The 21,703-nt window shown below is 42.7% G+C and overlaps 1 protein-coding gene across 2 annotated transcripts; it reads right to left on the bottom strand.

Annotated features, from left to right (window-relative positions):
• Nucleotides 1–2,360: 2,360 nt before the first annotated feature.
• On the bottom strand, nt 2,361–19,447 carry ndnfl (neuron-derived neurotrophic factor, like). 2 transcript variants are annotated; one of them, XM_020494173.2, is made up of 4 exons: nt 18,964–19,447; nt 8,653–8,867; nt 7,584–7,708; nt 2,361–4,777 (listed from the first exon to the last, which is right to left on the bottom strand). In XM_020494173.2, the coding sequence occupies exons 2-4, from the start codon at nt 8,832–8,834 to the stop codon at nt 3,360–3,362; spliced, it is 1,725 nt and encodes a 574-aa protein (XP_020349762.1). In that variant the 5' UTR covers nt 8,835–8,867; nt 18,964–19,447; the 3' UTR covers nt 2,361–3,359. The 2 variants fall into 2 exon arrangements, with proteins under 2 accessions (XP_020349762.1, XP_031691519.1); XM_031835659.1 differs by having other exon boundaries at nt 18,542–19,447.
• Nucleotides 19,448–21,703: the final 2,256 nt, after the last annotated feature.

The raw sequence follows: 21,703 nt of genomic DNA on the forward strand, positions 1-21,703 counted from the left end.
GCAAAGCTGTCATCAAGGCAAAGGGTGGGTTCTTTGAAGAATCTCAAATATAAAATATATTTGTTGAACACTTTTTTTGTTACTACATGATTCCATATGTGTTATTTCATATTTTTGATGTATTCACTATTATACTACAACATACAAAAATAGTAAAAATAAAGAAAAACCCTTGAATTAGTAGGTGTGTCCAAACTTTTGACTGGTACTGTATATATATATAGTGTCCTTCATTTGAAAGGGTTTGAAGACTTCACTTTTTTCCTTTCCCTCCTGTTTGGGCATTCCTCCCTTTTTGGAATATCTGTTTGAACTGCAGATTACCCTTTAACCTTAAATTGTCTCCTACCTCGCATACAGCACACAACCATTCATTGACTGAGGTATAAAAGTAAGCACACAACTCACCTAGCTAGCTAGTTAGGTTGATAGCTGACAGTGGCCAACAAATTGATAAGTAAAGTTACCATACTTGCTAGCTAACACATAGTTGAGTACTACAGAAGTACTATTTTCTTAGTTGTTGGGCGCCACAAAGTAGTTGAAAGTAATTCAAAACAGATATTGGCTGTAAAAGTTCATTACAATAACGTATCAAAACCTACTAGTCTTCTTTATCAAAACTGTTGAAGTAGCTAGCTGGTCTAAGAACTTCACTTGCTTTGTTTACAAAATGTGGTGCTCTGTCCTGTCCACAGAGTGTAGGTTAAGGGTCAGCATACATAGGTTTGGTTTGTTCATAGCAGAAATCAGCTAGGTGAAGCAAACTTCTGCGCTTGCATACTCCCTAAAAAAAATGTTTTAAGCGGCAATATTACTGTTATTTTTCCTTCTTGCGCTACCGTAGCAACAACATAGCCATAAGACTTCCTGAAACTAGTTAAATCGTTAAGCAGAACAGTCTTTAGGAGGGAGTTATCACACAATAATCCCTGGGATCGAAGGCCTTGTTCCTTTTATATAATGGTTGCCAAAATATTTATAAAAACATTATTTTAATGAGTAAATACGTTTTTGCATTCTTAAGATGCTACCCAAGCCGCTGGTCATTAGTTATTAAGTCGTTAATCCTAATCATTTTCTTCATTGCTATGCTAAACAAATCATTTCCATTTAGCTACCTAGTATAGATTTAATGATAATGAGAGACAAGAATGTAAATAAATAATAATTTAAAAGTATCAAATAGGCCTACATTGGCAACAACTATTATGGTTAGCGAGTCTGAGCTAATCAAGCTATAGTGACATTTCTGTTGATGGCAAGTGAGTGGAAGTAATGTCCGTGGTCCTGGTGATGGTAGCCTAGTGGTTAGAGCGTTGGACAAGTAACCGAAAGGTTGCAGGATCGAATCCCCGTGCCGACAAGGTTAAATCTCTTCTTCTGCCCCTGAACAAAGCAGTTAACCCACTGATTAGCTCAGTTCCTAGGCTGTCATTGAAAATAAGAATTTGTTCTTAACTGACTTGCCTAGTTAAATAATTGTAAAATATTGACAGTCAGTGCTTGCCTCTTCTATGGTGGAAAATGGGACGTCCCCCTCACATCGTTGCCAGCTAAAATGGCCCAGCACTTTTCTGTTCTCAATTAGGGGCTGCCAATAAATCTCACAGCTATTATGTTCCTTGCCTGCTGGCATGTATTGGATAACTTTTGCATTCTGAAGTTTCTACCCAAGTGGGATGGTCTTTAGTCCTTCTCTCATGTTTTGACCCAGTCCTTAATTTTAATCATTCTATTCATTCAATGTTGGTAAGCTAAACATATTCAAATAAAAAAATATCCAATAAGCCTACATAGGCCATTGGCACTGTGCTGGTTAATTAATTAATGGAATTGCGAGTATTTACGGTTTCCATGGTGAATGCTTTTTTTCCCAGAGGGAGATGAAGTTTATGAATTTCTTCCCTGGGCTGTGGGACAGTGGAATTATGAGATTAACATGTCATGGTGTCCCTCAACTCATGCATATCAACCAATCAGCATCCAGGATCTAAACAACAAATTTTATATTCAAAATTAATCATTAAGATACATTAAGATAAATCAAGAAATCTGTAATTAATTTAAAAATTTCTGTTGAGGAGGTCTAAGTCACACAATTTTACATTTAGCTAAGATTTTTGGTGCAGTACTTTTGAAGTGAATTTTTTTCATGAAAACTATTTGCTGCTGCGCTTTCTGGTTGAATCACAGCAAACACTTAAGTGAAACATCCTGTCCATAGTTCCCACCCCTACTGTTGATCAATCACAGATGAAGGGGCGTAGACTTCGGCTACCGAACTTCAACTTGCCTCAAGATAAAAACATGTTATGTTGTGTGTGCGAACAACCGAAAAAAATCAGTCGAACACCAAAAACATCACACATTTTAATTTAGGCATAATATAGGCACAAACTGTTTCGACTGGGAAGCATGCAACAGGCTTAACGAAAACATGCTTACTTTTTTAGTGTGTTTTGTGGAATCAGGACTTTTTGATATCACAGGCTGATGACCACCCATTCTGTCTGTTGAAGCAGGTAGGGCAGCTAGGCAATCATGATTTTCATTCGTTTTCTTTAGTTTTGTAGTAATCATCCAAGTAGAGATAAATAAATGCAAGTGTTAACATGGGTCACATTGATTTCTCAATTTAATCATTTTCTCAACTAACTGTCAGCAAAGAGTCAAACAAAAGAGAATATTTTATTAGATGTTGATACCGAGATACAGATACTAATGTGTTTATTGGGGCATTTTAAGCATAGCACAATTAAAATACATCAAAGACAATGACGCTAGTCGCTAGCTCATTTTACCTGCTTCATGCGAAAGCAGAACACAAGATAGCTTACACACGGACTTTGCGCTAAGTATCAATAGATTACCCCATCTGTGTTTTAAGCCTGTAGAATATAGAACAAAACAATGCAGCACTAAATATATACTGTAGGATCTTGCCATACGTTCTCTATCCCCATTGTAAAGTACGATCAAAGCTCCATCTGTTTCTGTTGCATATTTTTGGGCGAAGTCTTTGCTGACATTCTTTGTCATCAAAAACCTCTATCCTCCTTTGTACTCAGACTCAGAATAAGTACTTGGACAACTGGCACAACTATAAACAAAAAGACAAAAAGCACAGCAGGTTACTGTAATGGAATTAATTTTGCTGGTGTGCGGTCCCCCCTCTGCTTCTCCTACCCAATCCATGGGTACCAGTGTTCAAATGCGTCCACTCTTCGGAGGGTGTACCACAATTATTAACAGTCTCCCTCATAGTAGAATGGCTTTGTCATGGTAAGTCTTTGTAAATCACCTCTTTGTTGAGTCCAATGCTGCTGCAGACTACGAGACTAGGAGGTGGCAACAGCTCAGCACTCCTTCCTGGTTCTCACTGTCTTGCTGCTGTACTTTATGGGGATCCCCCAGCGTCTCATTAGATAGACATCAAACATGTAGGCCACCCCAGGCTCCAGGCCCCCGATCACGGCCGTCGTGACAGCCCGCCGAGGGTTTAGCTCCTGGAAGTATTTACACACGACTCTCTCAGTGTCCGACCGTGACTCAGGCCCCAGGCAGGGTGCCGTACCTCCCTTCTCGCCCTTACCCAGCCTCCGGCGGTACACACAGTATAGGCTCCTCTCCTCTGTGCCCATCCAGGCCAGGGTGATGGAGTCACAGCTCCTCAGCCTGTTGAAAGACTTAATCTGCAGGGTGGTGGGGAGGGAAGGTACCCCTTGACGATGGTAAGCAGAGGATGCCTGCATCTTAACAGAGGCCTTCAGGGCCCCTAGAGCAGCTTGTCTGGGGGGCGCAGTTCCCTCTCTCTCCAGGTGGATGAGGTAGGAGGGGCTGCCCTGGAGCCAGATCTGAGCCAAGTCTTCTCCCACAGCCTGGGAGCTAAGCTCTTGGCCCTTGCTGGAGATGGTGACCTTGATCTTCTCACTGCTTCCGCAGCTCTGGAGAGTGAGCAGGCCACTCTGCTGCCAACCCCGGGGACGGAAGCTAAAGAACTCCCCAGAGGTTGAGCCTCCATCCCGGAAGGTCACCCACCGGAGCTCCCCTTCCCTGAGTGGTGTGATAGCTGGTTGGGCCTCCTCATGTGTTTGAGCGAACGTTCCAGTATATGCTGCACTAGTTCCATTTAGCCTGTCAATCAAAAATACGTCAAAGTAGTACTGCGTGTCGGGGACAAGCTCTGAAACAGTGCACACGCTCTCTGTTCCCTTACAAACACATTGGAGATCATCATGCTGGTCACGGAGCGCAGCAGGTGACCGGAGATCTGTTTCAGCATCCCACTGCTGCCACCACCAGTTTTTGAGAATGGGCCACACAGTTACTTTCCTTTGTTTGTCCTTCTTCTGCCGTTTCTTGTCTTTCTCCTGCTCTTTCCTGATGCCCTCCCGGGCGGCACAGAGGTTGCGGTAGTTGTGTTTGCGGTTGACAAGGACACAGTAGTCATAGATGCGTTGGGTGTGCGGCAGTCTTGTGAGGGAGGTACTGGGGCCCCAGCTGAGGGTGACACTGGTCATTCCTACACCCAGGGTGTGGACATGGGGGTCAGAGGGAAGCTCCGGGAAGGCCCCTGAGGGCCCAGAGCCCTGATGGAGGTACATGGTAGCCCTGGTGTCCTGGTCCTTGGGGCGCAGTCTGAGGATGTAGATAGATGCTGGGGCATAGGAAGGACCTGTGTAGGTGTCCATGGCATTGCCAGTGTAGGTGTGTATCTTGGCTTCAGTTCCAGGCCCTCTCCACCACACCTCTGGCATACTCTTCTTGGTACTCCCTGTGCAGAAAACACTGTTAAGCCACGGGTCATTAATATTCTGCCTCATACATCCGCACACATACTTACATTCACTAGACAGAACATACATTCACACTCATTGAAGATACAGTCTTACAGTTCAATACGTATCCTGATTACTTTAAATTAATACAGTAGTCAACTATAATCAATGAAGTGCAAAGAAGATTGTCCCTTATTCATATAAACCCCTTTTCACCATCATCCATTATAATTTCTCCTTATCTTGGGAAATAAAAAGTGACCAAATGTTACACAATCGAAGTGAATCATTTAGGCAGACTTTGGGGAACATAGGGTTCAAACTCTGAATGATTTATGTGTCACAGTATAACTTCATAAAGGTGTTCATTTGTCCATCTAGAATACCCACTGATTTTAACTAAGCAGGCTGGTGAGGGCCATGTTGCATAACATCATTGCTAGCCTAAATAGGCTACTTTTGGTAACTTTCCTTTTTGTGCTCATTGAGAGATTATTATCATTTTTTAAATTGAATGTAGTTATGTAGCTTAGACTTATCTGTTCTCTATTTAACCCTCAAGTTCTATTTTTGCAACTCTTTGAGAGGTCTCCACCAGATTTGCTCTATTTTGGCTTTTGCTTAACCCATTGTAGCGCAAATCAAATCTATTTGGCATGAATATTAGACATTTTTAATGAAATGGTAAAGGTCCGAATTTAGCTGAATTTCAGTTTGTACTGTATAGGCTATTACTTGCATGCCGTTCTGTACAAATCTATCTATGTATCAATCTTATAAAAGTTATTTTAAAAAGCAGAACCCTCTCTATATGTGTTATTTTAAATGACAAATTTAAAAACCCTTATCCTCAAGTATTGAGTATTCATCCCCCTTGGTGTTTTTCCTATTTTGTTGCATTACCTGTAATTTAAATGGATTTTTATTTGGATTTCATGTAATGGACATACACAAAATAGTCCAAATTTGTGAAGTGAAATGAAAAAAATATTTAAAAAATGTAAAAACTGAAAAGTGGTGCGTGCATATGTATTCACCCCCTATGCTATGATGTCCCTAAATAAGATCTGGTGCAACCAATTACCTTCAGAAGTCACATAATTTGTTAAATAAAGTTCACCTGTGTGCAATTTAAGTGTCACATGATCTGTCACAGAGTCTGCAACACCACTAAGCAAGGGGGATCACCAAGCAAGCGGCACCATGAAGACCAAGGAGCTCACCAAATAGGTCAGGGACAAAGTTGTGGAGAAGGACAGATCAAGGTTGGGTTATAAATAAATATTAGAAACTTTGAACATCCCACTGAGTACCATTAAATCCATTATAAAAAAATAATAAGAATATGGCACCACAACAAACCTGCCAAGAGAGGGCCACCCTCCAAAACTCATGGACCAGGCAAGGAGGGCATTATTCAGAAAGGCAACAAAGAGACCAAAGGTAACCCTGAAGGAGCTGCAAAGCTCCACTGCGGATATTGGAGTATCTGTCCATAGGACCACTTTAAGCCCTACACTCCACAGAGCTGGACTTTATGGAAGAGTGGCCAGAAAAAAAGCCATTGCTTAAAGAAAAAAATAAGCAAACATGTTTGGTGTTCGTCAAAAGGCATGTGAGAGACTCCCCAAACATATGGAAGAAGGTACTCTGGTCAAATGTAGGTTTTTGACCATCATGGAAAATGCTATGCCTGGCGCAAACCCAGCACCTCTCATCACCCCGAGAATACCATTGGCAGGGACTGGGAAACTGGTCGGAATTTATTAAGGAATGATGCATGGTGCTAAATACAGGGAAATCCTTGAGGGAAACCTGTTTCAGTCTTCAAGAGATTTGAGACTGGCACTGAGGTTCACCTTCCAGCAGGACAATGACCCTAAGCATACTGCTAAAGCAACACTCGAGTGGTTTGAGTGGAAACATTTTAATGTCTCAGAATGGCCTAGTCAATGCCCAGACCTCAATCCAATTGGGAATCTGTGGTATGACTGTACACCAGCGAAACCCATCCAACTTGAAGGAGCTGGAGTTGTTTTACCTTGAAGAATGGGCAAAAATCTCAGTGGCTAGATGTACCAAGTTATAGTGACATATCCCAAGAGACTTGCAGCTGTAATTGCTGCAAAAGGTGGCTCTACAAAGTATTGACTTTTGGGAGGTGAGTAGTTATGCACTCTCAAGTTATCAGTTTTTTTTGTCTTATTTCTTGTTTGTTTCATAATAAAAAATATTTTGCATCTTCAAAGTGGATGGCATGTTGTGTAAATCAAATGATACAAACCCTCCAAAAATACATTTTAATTCCACATTGTAAGGCAACAAAATAGGAAAAATGCCAAGGGGGGTGAACACCTTCGCGAGCCACTGTACTTTATGTGATCCAGATATAATCATACTTTAATACAAACGTCCTTCTAATCTCGCTTACATTCAGGATACAAGTGTGACATTTAGATATTACTGTCCTTCTTGCTTTGAAGGTAAAATGGTTGGACAGATTGTCCAGTGATATACTAGTCCTGGGCTCAGTACTGTGTGTGTGTGAATAAGAGATAGGGAGAGAGGAAAAGAGAGAGAGGTGGAAAGGGAGCGCAAGACCAATGGACTGATTAAGTCTCTCCTATCTTGTAGACATTTATGACCAGGGTCAGTCTTTAAATGGACACTATGTCAAAAATAAATGGCTCCAGTGTGAATTGGATTGAGGTGTAATGAAACTGAATTGATATGAATAGGAATTGCATGTGCGAGGGTGTTGTGTGTAGTTGCTTTTATTTTCTATCAGTGTTTCCCACTTACAGTGTGGACTTTTAGGCGGTTTGTCCTTCAGGGTTCGGGCTGCAAGGGTCCATTCGATGGGGAGGTCACAGGGACTGACGGTCACAGACATCATCACAACCTTCTTCTTCAATGTGAAGTACAGTCTGCACGAAGATAGGTACCACACGAAAAAGGGATTGTCTATGAAATTCTCATGTATTTTTCTTCCCCCTTACAAATGTAATAACATACTGTACCTAAGAAAAGTACTGTAACATGTAGCCGTCAAAGCATTCCAAGTGACATTCTGGTCTCCTTCTACAAACTTATTGTTCATCTCCTTCACAATATAATTAGATTCAAACTCACCAATTAACCATGACTCTCATTATCAATCACCGACTCAGACATCAATATTTGATCATCTTTGTATCTTCACCAACATAACTCATCAAGGTGAGACATTCAATATTGAGATGTAATTGACCTCTATGTTGTCATAGGCTCTGGGATATTTACTCTGCCCGTTGAAAAATAGTATCATTCTTTTACATGTATTTTCTGGCTCAACTGCTGATGTGCTGCAGTTTATCAACAGCTGTGCCATGCTAATGTTGTCAAGGGCAATACATAGTTTAACTGATTGATTAATTCGAATCATAATTAGCAGATTCTTTTCTAATTTAAAACAAAATCGTTTTTTTTTATGCCTGGCTGCATGGATGGACAGATGGACAGCTCACAGGGATGCCCATATTCCAATTTACTGTTCCCAGTGTTAGAGCTCTACCACTGACATGATCAGCAGAGCCCGGGCCAAGTGGGTTGCTCTTACTGCTCATGCGGCCACACCACGCTCAACCACTGCCTTTCCAACAACCAAAGAAATGGCGATTAAGATTAAGGCTATCATTGTTTTTGCTCAAAACAATGAATAATTACGCAGGAAATTACCATTTAGGTAGCTTGTAATAACATAGCCTATTGTAGTGACAGCATTTTAAACAGGGGCCTTTCTTAAGTGTTTCAATCTTTGTCCAGGACACTGAACATAAACATTCAGTGTGCAATACTATCTACCTCCCCTGACGTGATCTCTATACTGTACCTCCGGGTGCGTCCTTTGGGCAGATGTATGGAGGTGACCTTTCCATCAGGCAGCCAGGCGGTGGGGCGGAGTGGCACCTCATTCTCAGGGGCCAGAGCCGAGTGTCCTTGGGGCCAGGAGGGGCCACAGAGGAGAGTCACGGCCAGGCAGAGATACCAGGACAGGGCCATTGCTGCCATCATTCACACTGTCAACACTCTGCCGTCTCCCAGGGACTGAAAGAGCAGGGGAAAGGTCAAAAGCATCCATCAGTTCCATCACATACAGTTCTGCTCCTACTGGTCATGATGTACTAAAGAGGTCTAGCAGCAGATGATTCATTGATATGAGGAAACATTTCAGCTATTCACATGGAATTATTCATGCGGGAAAGCAAATTGCCACGCTATATTACTGGGATCTGTAGAGCGCAGCTTGACACTTGGTGAAAAATCACTCATCGTACGACTTTCAAAGCGTGAAGTGGGTTGCAAATATCTCTCAGAAGTGGATTCATTTGAATATATAGATCTATTTATAGTATGCCAGTACAAATGGGTTTGTTCTCTAAATAGAGGGTATTTTTTCATGGTCGTTGCAGCTTTTGTTAACGGAAATCCGCCAATTTAGTTTGGAAAAACACAAACAACATCTGGAGGTGCTTCAGTATAATCCAATTGGAAGACAGATTCTCTTCACAAAAGCAGGCAAAGCCACAAGAACTTTGAAACAGATTTCAGATTGTGCTGTTTTTTCTTTTCTGTTCTCACTGTTGTGATGATTTGAAGATATGATTACAGGTCTTGGCTCTCGTCCCCAGAGAAAAAAAATGCATTCATTCAAAGTCACAGTCTTCAAAAAACGCCTGCTTCTCAACGTGTGTTTGTCGGCGTCAAGGCTGTGCCCTGCAGATCAGATGACAATTGTACGTAGGTTCTAGGCATATGCATCTGAGTCTTGATGGCCCTGGGACCTCTGAGTTACAACAACAGTTGCATCATTACAAAGTATGAAGGATCTCATTATCCCAGTAGTTGAGTGAACAACCCATAAAGCTTTTACAGAGAGGGAGGAAGGGAGATAGGGAGAGAGAGAGAAATGAGAGAGGGAGGTGAGAGTGAGAAAGATTGAAAGAGAGAGAAATGAGAGACACGGAGTGAGGGAGAGTGAGAGAACATTTTGAGAAATGAGAAGAGGGGGAGGATGGGGTCCAGAGTAATGAATGAGAAATGGAGCAAAAGAAGGCAAAGTGTGATGGAGGCACATAAATTATTGGTGTTTTCTACAGCTTCATGTCTAAAATGTTCATAACTGGTGCCACATACCGTACAGTGCACTCGCAAAGTATTCAGACCCTTTCACTTTTTACACATTTTGTTATGTTACAGCCTTATTCTAAAATTGATTTGTTTTAACTGTCCATATAAATCTAGACACAAAACCCCTTAATGACAAAGCAACAACAAAAAATATATATTTTTCCCCCCCAATTAAAAATAAATAAATAAACTGAAATATCCCATTTACATAAGTATTCAGATGCTTTACTCAGGCCTGAATCCCAAGCGTCACATCTGGAGGAAACCAGGCACCACACATGGCCAATACCATCCCTACGGTGAAGCATGGTGGTGGCAGCATCATGCTGTGGGGATTTTTTTCAGAGGCAAGGACTGGGAAACTAGTCGTTCTTGAGGGAAAGATGAACAAAGTACAGAGAGATCGTTGATGAAAACCTGCTACAGAGTTCTCAGGACCTCAGACTGGGGCAAAGGTTCACCTTTCAACAGGACAACGACCCTAAGCACACAGCCAAGACAACACAGGAGTGGCTTCGGGACAAGTCTCTGTATGTCCTTGAGTGGCCCAGCCAGAGCCCGGACTTGAACCTGATCGAACATCTCTGGAGACCCCTGAAAATAGCTGTGCAGCGACACTCCCCACCCAACCTGACAAAGCTTGAGAAGATCTGCAGAGAAGAATGGGAGAAACTCCTCAAATAATTAAAATCAAATCCAATTTTACATGTCACATACACATGGTTAGCAGATGTTAATGTGAGTGTAGCGAAATGCTTGGTCTTCTAGTTCCGACAGTGCAGTAATATCTAACAAGTAATCTAACAATTCCCCAACAACTACCTAATACACACAAATCTAAAGGGGTGAATGAGAATATGTACATGTAAGTATATGGATGAGTGATAGCGAAGGAGCAATAGATGGTATAAAATACAGTATATACATGTGATATGAGTAATGTAAGATATGTAAACATTATTAAAGTGGCATTATTTAGAGTGCATTGTATAAAGTGACTCGTGATCCATTTATTAAAGTGGCCAGTGATTGGGTCTTAATGTAGGCAGCAGCCTCTCTGGGTTAGTGATTGCTGTTTTGCAGTCTGATAGCCTTGAGATATAAGCTGTTTTTCAGTCTCTCAGTCCCAGCATTGATGCACCTGTACTGACCTCACCGTCTAGATGGTAGCAGTGTGAACAGGCAGTGGCTCGGGTGGTTGATGTCCTTGATGATCTTTATTTATTTATTTATTTTACCTTTATTTAACCAGGTAGGCAAGTTGAGAACAAGTTCTCATTTACAATTGCGACCTGGCCAAGATAAAGCAAAGCAGTTCGACAGATAAAACGACACAGAGTTACACATGGAGTAAAAACAAACATACAGTCAATAATGCAGTATAAACAAGTCTATATACAATGTGAGCAAATGAGGTGAGAAGGGAGGTAAAGGCAAAAAAAGGCCATGATGGCAAAGTAAATACAATATAGCAAGTAAAATACTGGAATGGTAGTTTAGCAATGGAAGAATGAGCAAAGTAGAAATAAAAAATAATGGGGTGCAAAGGAGCAAAATAAATAAATAAATTAAAATTAAATACAGTTGGGAAAGAGGTAGTTGTTTGGGCTAAATTATAGGTGGGCTATGTACAGGTGCAGTAATCTGTGAGCTGCTCTGACAGTTGGTGCTTAAAGCTAGTGAGGGAGATAAGTGTTTCCAGTTTCAGAGATTTTTGTAGTTCGTTCCAGTCATTGGCAGCAGAGAACTGGAAGGAGAGGCGGCCAAAGAAAGAATTGGTTTTGGGGGTGACTAGAGAGATATACCTGCTGGAGCGTGTGCTACAGGTGGGAGATGCTATGGTGACCAGCGAGCTGAGATAAGGGGGGACTTTACCTAGCAGGGTCTTGTAGATGACATGGAGCCAGTGGGTTTGGCGACGAGTATGAAGCGAGGGCCAGCCAACGAGAGCGTACAGGTCGCAATGGTGGGTAGTATATGGGGCTTTGGTGATAAAACAGATTGCACTGTGATAGACTGCATCCAATTTGTTGAGTAGGGTATTGGAGGCTATTTTGTAAATGACATCGCCAAAGTCGAGGATTGGTAGGATGGTCAGTTTTACAAGGGTATGTTTGGCAGCATGAGTGAAGGATGCTTTGTTGCGAAATAGGAAGCCAATTCTAGATTTAACTTTGGATTGGAGATGTTTGATATGGGTCTGGAAGGAGAGTTTACAATCTAACCAGACACCTAAGTATTTGTAGTTGTCCACGTATTCTAAGTCAGAGCCGTCCAGAGTAGTGATGTTGGACAGGCGGGTAGGTGCAGGTAGCGATCGGTTGAAGAGCATGCATTTAGTTTTACTTGTATTTAAGAGCAATTGGAGGCCACGGAAGGAGAGTTGTATGGCATTGAAGCTTGCCTGGAGGGTTGTTAACACAGTGTCCAAAGAAGGGCCGGAAGTATACAGAATGGTGTCGTCTGCGTAGAGGTGGATCAGGGACTCACCAGCAGCAAGAGCGACCTCATTGATGTATACAGAGAAGAGAGTCGGTCCAAGAATTGAACCCTGTGGCACCCCCATAGAGACTGCCAGAGGTCCGGACAGCAGACCCTCCGATTTGACACACTGAACTCTATCAGAGAAGTAGTTGGTGAACCAGGTGAGGCAATCATTTGAGAAACCAAGGCTGTCGAGTCTGCCGATGAGGATATGGTGATTGACAGAGTCGAAAGCCTTGGCCAGATCAATGAATACGGCTGCACAGTAATGTTTCTTATCGATGGCGGTTAAGATATCGTTTAGGACCTTGAGCGTGGCTGAGGTGCACCCATGACCAGCTCTGAAACCAGATTGCATAGCAGAGAAGGTATGGTGAGATTCGAAATGGTCGGTAATCTGTTTGTTGACTTGGCTTTCGAAGACCTTAGAAAGGCACGGTAGGATAGATATAGGTCTGTAGCAGTTTGGGTCAAGAGTGTCCCCCCCTTTGAAGAGGGGGATGACCGCAGCTGCTTTCCAATCTTTGGGAATCTCAGACGACACGAAAGAGAGGTTGAACAGGCTAGTAATAGGGGTGGCAACAATTTCTTATTGGCCTTCCTGTGACATTGGGTGTTGTAGGTGTCATTGAGGGTAGGTAGTTTGCCTGCAGTGATGCCTTGTGCAGACCACACCACCCTCTGGAGAGCCTTGCAGTTGAGGGTGTTGCAGTTGCTGTACCAGGCTGTGATACAGCCCGACAGGATGCTCTCGATTGTGCATCTGTAAAAGTTTGTCAGGGTTTTGGGTGACAAGCCAAATTTCTTCAGCCTCCTGAGGTTGAAGTGGCGCTGTTGCGCCTTCTTCACCACACTGTCTGTGTGAGTAGACCATTTCAGTTTGTCTGTGATGTGTACGCCGAGGAACCTAAAACTTTCCACCTTCTCCACTGCTGTCCCTTCGATGTGGATTAGGGGGTGCTCCCGCTACTGTTTCCTGAAATCCACTATCATCTTCTTTGTTTTGTTGATGTTGAGTGAGAGGTTGTTTTCCCGACACCACATTCACCTCCTCCCTGTAGGCTATCTCGTCGTTGTTGGTAATCAACTGTTGTGTCATCTGCAAACTTTATGATTGAGTTGAAGGCGTGCATGGTCACGCAGTCGTGGGTGAACAAGGAGTACAGGAGGGAGATGAGCACGTACCCTTGTGGGGCCCCAGTGTTGAGGGTCAGCGAAGTTGAGATGTTGTTTCCTACCTTTACTACCTTGGAGTGGCCCGTCAGAAAGTCCAGGACCCAATTGCACAGGGTGGGGTTGAGACCCAGGGCCTCAAGGCTTGATGATGAGCTTAGAGGGTACGATGGTGTTGAATGCTGAGCTGTAGTCAATGAACAGCATTCTTACATAGGTATTAATTTTGTCCAGATGGGATAGGGCAGTGTGCAGTGTGATGGCGATTGTGTCGTCTGTGGATCTGTTGGGGTGGTATGCAAACTGAAGTGGGTCTAGGGTGAGGTGAGGTGGAGGTGATATGATCCTTGACTAGTCTTCAAAGCACTTCATGATGACAGAAGTGAGTTCTACGGGGCGGTAGTCACTTAGTTCAGTTACAGTGCCTTGCGAAAGTATTCGGCCCCCTTGAACTTTGCGACCTTTTGCCACATTTCAGGCTTCAAACATAAAGATATAAAACTGTATTTTTTTGTGAAGAATCAACAACAAGTGGGACACAATCATGAAGTGGAACGACATTTATTGGATATTTCAAACTTTTTCAACAAATCAAAAACTGAAAAATTGGGCGTGCAAAATTATTCAGCCCCTTTACTTTCAGTGCAGCAAACTCTCTCCAGAAGTTCAGTGAGGATCTCTGAATGATCCAATGTTGACCTAAATGACTAATGATGATAAATACAATCCACCTGTGTGTAATCAAGTCTCCGTATAAATGCACCTGCACTGTGATAGTCTCAGAGGTCCGTTAAAAGCGCAGAGAGCATCATGAAGAACAAGGAACACACCAGGCAGGTCCGAGATACTGTTGTGAAGAAGTTTAAAGCCGGATTTGGATACAAAAAGATTTCCCAAGCTTCAAACATCCCAAGGAGCACTGTGCAAGCGATAATATTAAAATGGAAGGAGTATCAGACCACTGAAAATCTACCAAGACCTGGCCGTCCCTCTAAACTTTCAGCTCATACAAGGAGAAGACTGATCAGAGATGCAGCCAAGAGGCCCATGATCACTCTGGATGAACTGCAGAGATCTACAGCTGAGGTGGGAGACTCTGTCCATAGGACAACAATCAGTCGTATATTGCACAAATCTGGCCTTTATGGAAGAGTGGCAAGAAGAAAACCATTTCTTAAAGATATCCATAAAAAGTGTTGTTTAAAGTTTGTCACAAGCCACCTGGGAGATACACCAAACATGTGGAAGAAGGTGCTCTGGTCAGATGAAACCAAAATTGAACTTTTTGGCAACAATGCAAAACATTATGTTTGGCGTAAAAGCAACACAGCTCATCACCCTGAACACCCCATCCCCACTGTCAAACATGGTGGTGGCAGCATCATGGTTTGGGCCTGCTTTTCTTCAGCAGGGACAGGGAAGATGGTTAAAATTGATGGGAAGATGGATGGAGCCAAATACAGGACCATTCTGGAAGAAAACCTGATGGAGTCTGCAAAAGACCTGAGACTGGGACGGAGATTTGTCTTCCAACAAGACAATGATCCAAAACATAAAGCAAAATCTACAATGGAATGGTTCAAAAATAAACATATCCAGGTGTTAGAATGGCCAAGTCAAAGTCCAGACCTGAATCCAATCGAGAATCTGTGGAAAGAACTGAAAACTGCTGTTCACAAATGCTCTCCATTCAACCTCACTGAGCTCGAGCTGTTTTGCAAGGAGGAATGGGATAAAATTTCAGTCTCTCGATGTGCAAAACTGATAGAGACATACCCCAAGCGACTTACAGCTGTAATCGCAGCAAAAGGTGGCGCTACAAAGTATTAACTTAAGGGGGCTGAATAATTTTGCATGCCCAATTTTTCAGTTTTTGATTTGTTAAACAAGTTAGCAATATCCAATATATGTCGTTCCACTTCATGATTGTGTCCCACTTGTTGTTGATTCTTCGCAAAAAAATACAGTTTTATATCTTTATGTTTGAAGCCTGAAATGTGACAAAAGGTCGGAAAGTTCAAGGGGGCCGAATACTTTCGCAAGGCACTGTATCTTTGCCTTCTTGGGTACAGGAACAATGGCAACCATCTTGAAGCATGTGAGGACAACAGACTGGGATAAGGAATTATTTAATATGTCCGCAAACACACCAGCCAGCTGGTCTGCGCATGCTTTGAGGATGCGACTAAGGATGCAATCTGGCCCAGCATCCTTGCGAGGGTTAACACGTTTAAATGTTTTACTCACGTCAGCCACAGAGAAGAAGGGGGGGGGGGCAGTCCTTGTTAGCGGGCCGCGACAGTGGCACTGTCTAATCTACAAAGAAGGTGTTTAGTTTGTCTGGAAGCATGACATCGGTGTCCGTGACGTGGCTGGATTTCTTTTTGTAGTCCGTGATTTCCTGTAGACCCTGCCACATACATCTAGTATCTGAGCCATTGAATTGCTACTTCACCTTGTCCCTGTACTGGCATTTCCCTTGTTTGACTGCCTTGCGGAGGGAATAGCTACATTGTTTATATTCAGACATTTTCCCAGGACTCTTTCCATGGTTAAATGCGATGGATCGCGCTTTCAGTTTTGCTCAAATGCCGCCATCCATCCACGGTTTCTGGTTAGGGTAGGTTTTAATAGTCAAAGTGGGTACAACATCTCCAATGCACTTCTTTATAAACGCACTCACCGAGTCAGCGTATAAGTCGATGTTGTTCTCTGAGTCTGACCGGAACATATTCTATTCCGCGTGAGCAAAACATTGACCAAATCAACCCGGTGTGCCAAGCTTGTAGCGTCATACCCAAGAAGACCCGAGGCTGTAATCGCTGCCAAAGGTGCTTCAACAAAGTACTGAGTAAAGGGTCTGAATACTTGTCTAAATGTAATATTTCAGTATTTTGGTTTTAATAAATTTGCCTGTTTTTGCTTTGTCGTTATGGGGTATAGTGCGTAGATTGATTAGGGGAAAAAACTATTTAATGAATTTTAGAATAGGGCTGTAATGTAACAAAGTGAGAAAAAAGTGAAGGGTTCTACTTTCCAAGCGCACAGTATGCTGCGTACTTCTAGACCCATATTTACAAGACTGAGTTCTGATCTAGGATCAGCAAATCAAGCGTCTCAAAGTAGGATTTTTTATTTATTTCAACCTTCAATTTTTACACAGTGCTTTTTTTTCTGCATTTCTGACTGGATTTATATATCTGAAATAAAGACAACCTCTCTTTTAGTAGAGTATATCTGGGCATCAATCTCACTTGGTTACAGAAAAATCGTTACAGAATATGTGGGATTGAAGATGCAATGTTCAGAACTGCAGCCAGATAATTAACCCTCTTCGCCACCCAGCATTGATGGTAGCAGTGTGCTACCATCTATAGCTTTGGCCTTGTGGAGCTTTTTTATTAGTCAAATATGGTCAATAAGGACACACAACACAATTTCTGAGTTAGAAAATGTTCACATCCTCTTCAAATTCAGTGTACTTGTAAGACTGTAATTTGTGATTTTCTTTCTTCATCATGTGTTGAAAGTCTTGTGAAATGTGATTTTAGTTGGAAAGAGCTTCCTTTATTTAACTTGTTTTCTTATGTATTCATATGCTTTTTAAATACAGACTGAACCATCAAACTAAATATTTTTTTTTTTTACCTTTTCAAAATGTCAAAATCACATTTCATAAGATTTTCAACATATGTGATGAAGAAAGAAAATCACAAATTACAGTCTTACAAGTACACTGAATTTGAAATGTGTTCTGGGAATGTTCTTTTAACATCAAGTGAAGGTGTTTTAGTCCCTAAAAGAAGCTCTGTATAATCATCTGCACAATTGGACAGTTTTTGTGTTTTGGGAATATATATTTTTGTTCTCATTAGACTCTTCCCACAACCTAATGAAACATTCTAGGAGCCTTTAAAAAAACAGATTAAATGTGTTCTAGGAACGTTCTTGCAACATCAGGCAAATGTTTTATACAAACATTCTATAATCATCACCACGACTGGACAGTTTTTGTATTATGAGAATATTTGCTCAGACCTAACAAATATTCTGGGAACTTTCACAGAACCAATTTTGGTTTGCTTTGTTAACGGTATAGACACTGTGTCAGTTGTCTTCTGTCCTAGACTTAGGGGGTACCATCTGCCTCCTGTGAGTGGGTTAGAGGGACAGATTAAATGGCATGGGTAGGTCCCCAAAGGATTTTGTGTATCCTCACCAATATGGGATATGGTTTGGGGGGACATGATATGGCGAGGGGGTGTGAGGTGGAGTGTAGAGTGTTCTTCTACCCAACTGCTAGTGTGTTTGAGTGTGTTAGCCATCTTTCTCCCTTATATCCACCACCCCCTCTTTCTCACCCTCCCTTTCGCTCTCTCTCTCACACTCTCGCTCTCTCACACACACACACACGCAGGCACGCACACACGCACACACACGTTATTGCTGGATCTCTCTTATGTCCTCCTTCATTATGTCCTCTTTCCTTCTGCTATCACTTCCCACTACACAATCACACTTAGCAACTCTTATGGGGAGCTAGAGGAACAGACTGAGATACCGGCTGACAGAGAGACAGAGAAAAAGGCAGGTTGACTGCCAGAGAGACATAGAAATGATTGACAGACAAGCGGTCATAGTGAAACATACAGTGGTTTAGAGGAAAGCTACAGTATGTAGAAAATGAAGTAAATAAAACCCAGAAAAAATACATAAAAGCTTCACCATTTGCATCATCTATTTGTCCCACCGACAACAAACGCAAAGTACTCCAAACCCCGACACAGCTTTCTCCAACCTCCCGAGGCTGAGAGAAAAATATGAACTGCTCTGATGTAGAAACAAGTTTGAATAACATCCAGACTTGTTTTTCGAAATGAACATTTCAAGATGATGCACACACAGGCACTTGACAACAACATGCTTGTCCTTACCTCACAGTGCAGACAGACTCTCCCACTCCAGAGCAGAATATGAGGGATGAGAGGAGAGATGGATGAAATAAAAAGGCAGGTTGACTGACAGAGACAGACAAATGATTGACAGACAAGCAGTCATCGTGAAACGTACAGTGGTTTAGAGGAAAGCTACAGTATGTAGAAAACTATGTAAAAATATATATTTTTTTAAATAGATAAAGCTTCATTATTTGTGTCATGTATTTGTCCCACCGACAACAAACCCAAAGTACTCCAAACCCCCACACAGCTTTCTCCAACCTCCTGAGACTGAGAGAAAAAAAATGAACTGCTCTGATGTAGATACAAGTTTGAATAACATCCAGACTTGTTTATCGAAATGAACATTTCAAGATGATGCACACACAGGCACTTGACAACAACATGCTTGTCCTTACCTCACAGTGCAGACAGACTCTCCCACTCCAGAGCAATGTGAGGGATGAGAGGAGAGATGGACGGAAGGAGGATAAGAGATGGACGGGAGGAGGAGCTCGAGCAAACAACACAGATTGTTGTTGGATGCCCCTTTCTCTCCCCTGGAGCTTGCTTTCTGCTTTAGTAGGTGTCCGACTGCCTCAGCACAACTCCCAGTGTGGTGTCAAGTCCCAAAGCACAGTATTGGGTATCTGTACGTCCCACTCAGTCACATGTGGAGCCTTACCCCATACGAGTCCTACAAGATCTGTGATCGCTATGTGAATGTCAGCGTCTGTGAGTGAAGCTTCTCTCTCTTCTCTTCTCTATCCTCTTCTCCTATTTCTCTCTAGTTTTTTGCCCCCTCTCCAATGTCTCTTCTCCAGTCCAGTTCAGATCTCAGTGAGCAGCACAAATCAAACTGAGGTAGGCACACGTGTGTAGTGTGTGTGTGTATGTGTGTTCAGGGTGGTGAGGTCACGGAGTGGGAGTGAGGCTGGTGGTGAGGGGAGTGTGTGTGTGCAGAAAGTGGGGGGGGGGGGAGTTGTCAGAGGTAGTGGAGGAGAATGGAGAGGGAGTGAATGATGATACAAAACTTGCCCACATTAACCATTTGCTGGATGATCTGATAAGATCTATATTAAGTATGAACTGTGGAAGCTTGACATCACGTTTTGTTCTGCAACAGCAGAGTGTTGTAAACTGAAAATGTACACAACGTAGGGCAAGAAACATAAAAATCTAAGTTGGGGTGGAGTGGTGGGGTGTGGTGTTGTATAGTGTGAGGAGGTATGGGTCAAGTACAGCTCTCGGAGGAGCTTGGTGCACATTGACACACAAAGATGTAGGTACTCTTTCTTCCGGTCTTCAGTCAATATCATCAGTTAACCAAAGAGGCCGTTTGCATTGTGTGCTAACTCCCCTCTCTTTTCTCTCGCCAGGGCTTTTCCCACCCATTCTCTAGCTACTTCAGTGGGACTATTGAGGTCCTCTGAATGGAGCCACTTCACCCAGAGGGAGTATTGTCTGTCCTTAGACAAACCTGAGAGCCCTCTGCAATATGGGGGCTTAAAGCAAAACCTCCTGGAAAAAAATAGATGAATATATTAATGATCAGAGCAGTGGCAAAATCTGTTTCCCCTTTTAGGAAGGACCCCTCACTGCTGCTGGACTCTCTTTCAAAGCTAACAGCTCTCCCCCCTCTCTCTCTCTCCCTGGCCCACTTTAGAATCCCTCTGAAGTTTTAAAAGTTGACAATCTGGCAGAGCACGATATGGCTGATGCGTTTGAAGGCAAGATTCTGATTAACCTTTTGGGGTTATAGCCTATATACAACTGACTGTCCGTATATCTAATTTATTTCAGTGCTGCTGTTTAGTGCAGGAAATGGATCAGCGTATCTGATGGAGCCAAAGTAATGTCAGAAGAATATTCCTGTCCCTATAATTCACCTCTCTCCCATTGTATCTGTAAGGTAACCCAGCCTGCATGCTAGCATATGACAGGTATATCAGGACAGACCCCCACAAAACGCACACTCTCTCTCCGTCTGTCGTTTTCTATCTCTCTCTGGTGGGGTCTGCACCATCAGAGCTGGCCTGAATATTTATTTTGATCCCACTTTCCCTCTCTTGTGTTCCTTTAATAACTTATCGACAAACAGTCACTGGACTAACTCTATCCGCTGAGAGCAACAAAAACCAAGACAGAAAATTTCATTTAAATAATTGCATGGCAGAAACCACAAAATTGCTGGTTTCATTCATTATTTATGTCTGCTTACGAGTCATGCATAATGCAGGAGGCCGACTTTATGACGATCATGTATTAAATATCATGTTTTTAAGGTCAGGGCTCAGTCGTACGGGACAGACAGCTGGGCTACTGTCTGCAGAGCGGTAGCGGCACAGTACTGCGACTATGTTGTAAAGTGTTGCGTGGGCAGTGTTTTGAGAAAGAAAGAAAGAAATAGAGAGGGCGCTAGCTGACAATGGGTTAAGAGGAATCTTTATTTTTAACAACATATCATCGCCAGCCACCCATCTGCTCCTGAGCTGGCAGAGAGTCCCTTGAGAGGGAGAAGAGGTGGAGGGAGGGAGGGAGAGAGAGAGAGAGAGAGAGAGAGAGAGGACAAACACCATCTCAGATCAGATCACCAGGAGGGAGAGGAAAAGGTTGGGTTGGGAGGTGGGAAAGATTGAGCTATTCAACTTCCGGAAAGTTGAGAAGAGAAAGAGAAGAGAATGATTGTAGGTGAGTGTGAATAAGTAGGGAGGGACAACTGTCTGGGATCGGACGGGCAGCCTTTGGATCAGTATTAGCCACCCCTGGGTGTGGGAGGGTAGGTTTGAAGGTGGGGCAGGTGGTCCTGAGGTAATAAGTGGGAATGTATCAACGTAGGGGTATGAAGACACAAAGAGGGAGGGGAGGCTGGAACCTCCAGGGGTGGTGCCAACAATTCATTTAATTTTCACAGATAAAGGAGCAAGTCCCCTGGGATGGGGGAGCAATTGAAGGTGGGACTTTGTATTCAGATCTCCTTTCCCCTTGCCGTGGTGACTGCGTAAACAGCTTGATTAGCAGGTCACTCATTAGCAAATACAGCCTGCTCTCAATTGGCTCTGGCTGATCTCCGATCACGTACCTATATCTCTTCATTTACAGCTGCCCTTGCCGTCTGCTTTTTTCCTATCTTCTTTTTAAAAACTCTGATATGTTTTA

The sequence above is a fragment of the Oncorhynchus kisutch genome, linkage group LG11 (assembly GCF_002021735.2).
Source record: "Oncorhynchus kisutch isolate 150728-3 linkage group LG11, Okis_V2, whole genome shotgun sequence".
Taxonomy (NCBI): domain Eukaryota; kingdom Metazoa; phylum Chordata; class Actinopteri; order Salmoniformes; family Salmonidae; genus Oncorhynchus; species Oncorhynchus kisutch.

What these genes read in the sequence shown, in the direction of transcription:
- ndnfl (XM_020494173.2), bottom strand. Translation starts at nt 8,834, where the DNA reads ATGATGGCAGCAATGGCCCTGTCCTGGTATCTCTGCCTGGCCGTGACT. An exon ending in CCCAAAGGACGCACCCGGAG is followed by an intron (nt 7,709 to 8,652) that starts GTACAGTATAGA and finishes ATCTTCGTGCAG; the next exon opens with ACTGTACTTCACATTGAAGA. An exon ending in ACCGCCTAAAAGTCCACACT is followed by an intron (nt 4,778 to 7,583) that starts GTAAGTGGGAAA and finishes TTTTCTGCACAG; the next exon opens with GGAGTACCAAGAAGAGTATG.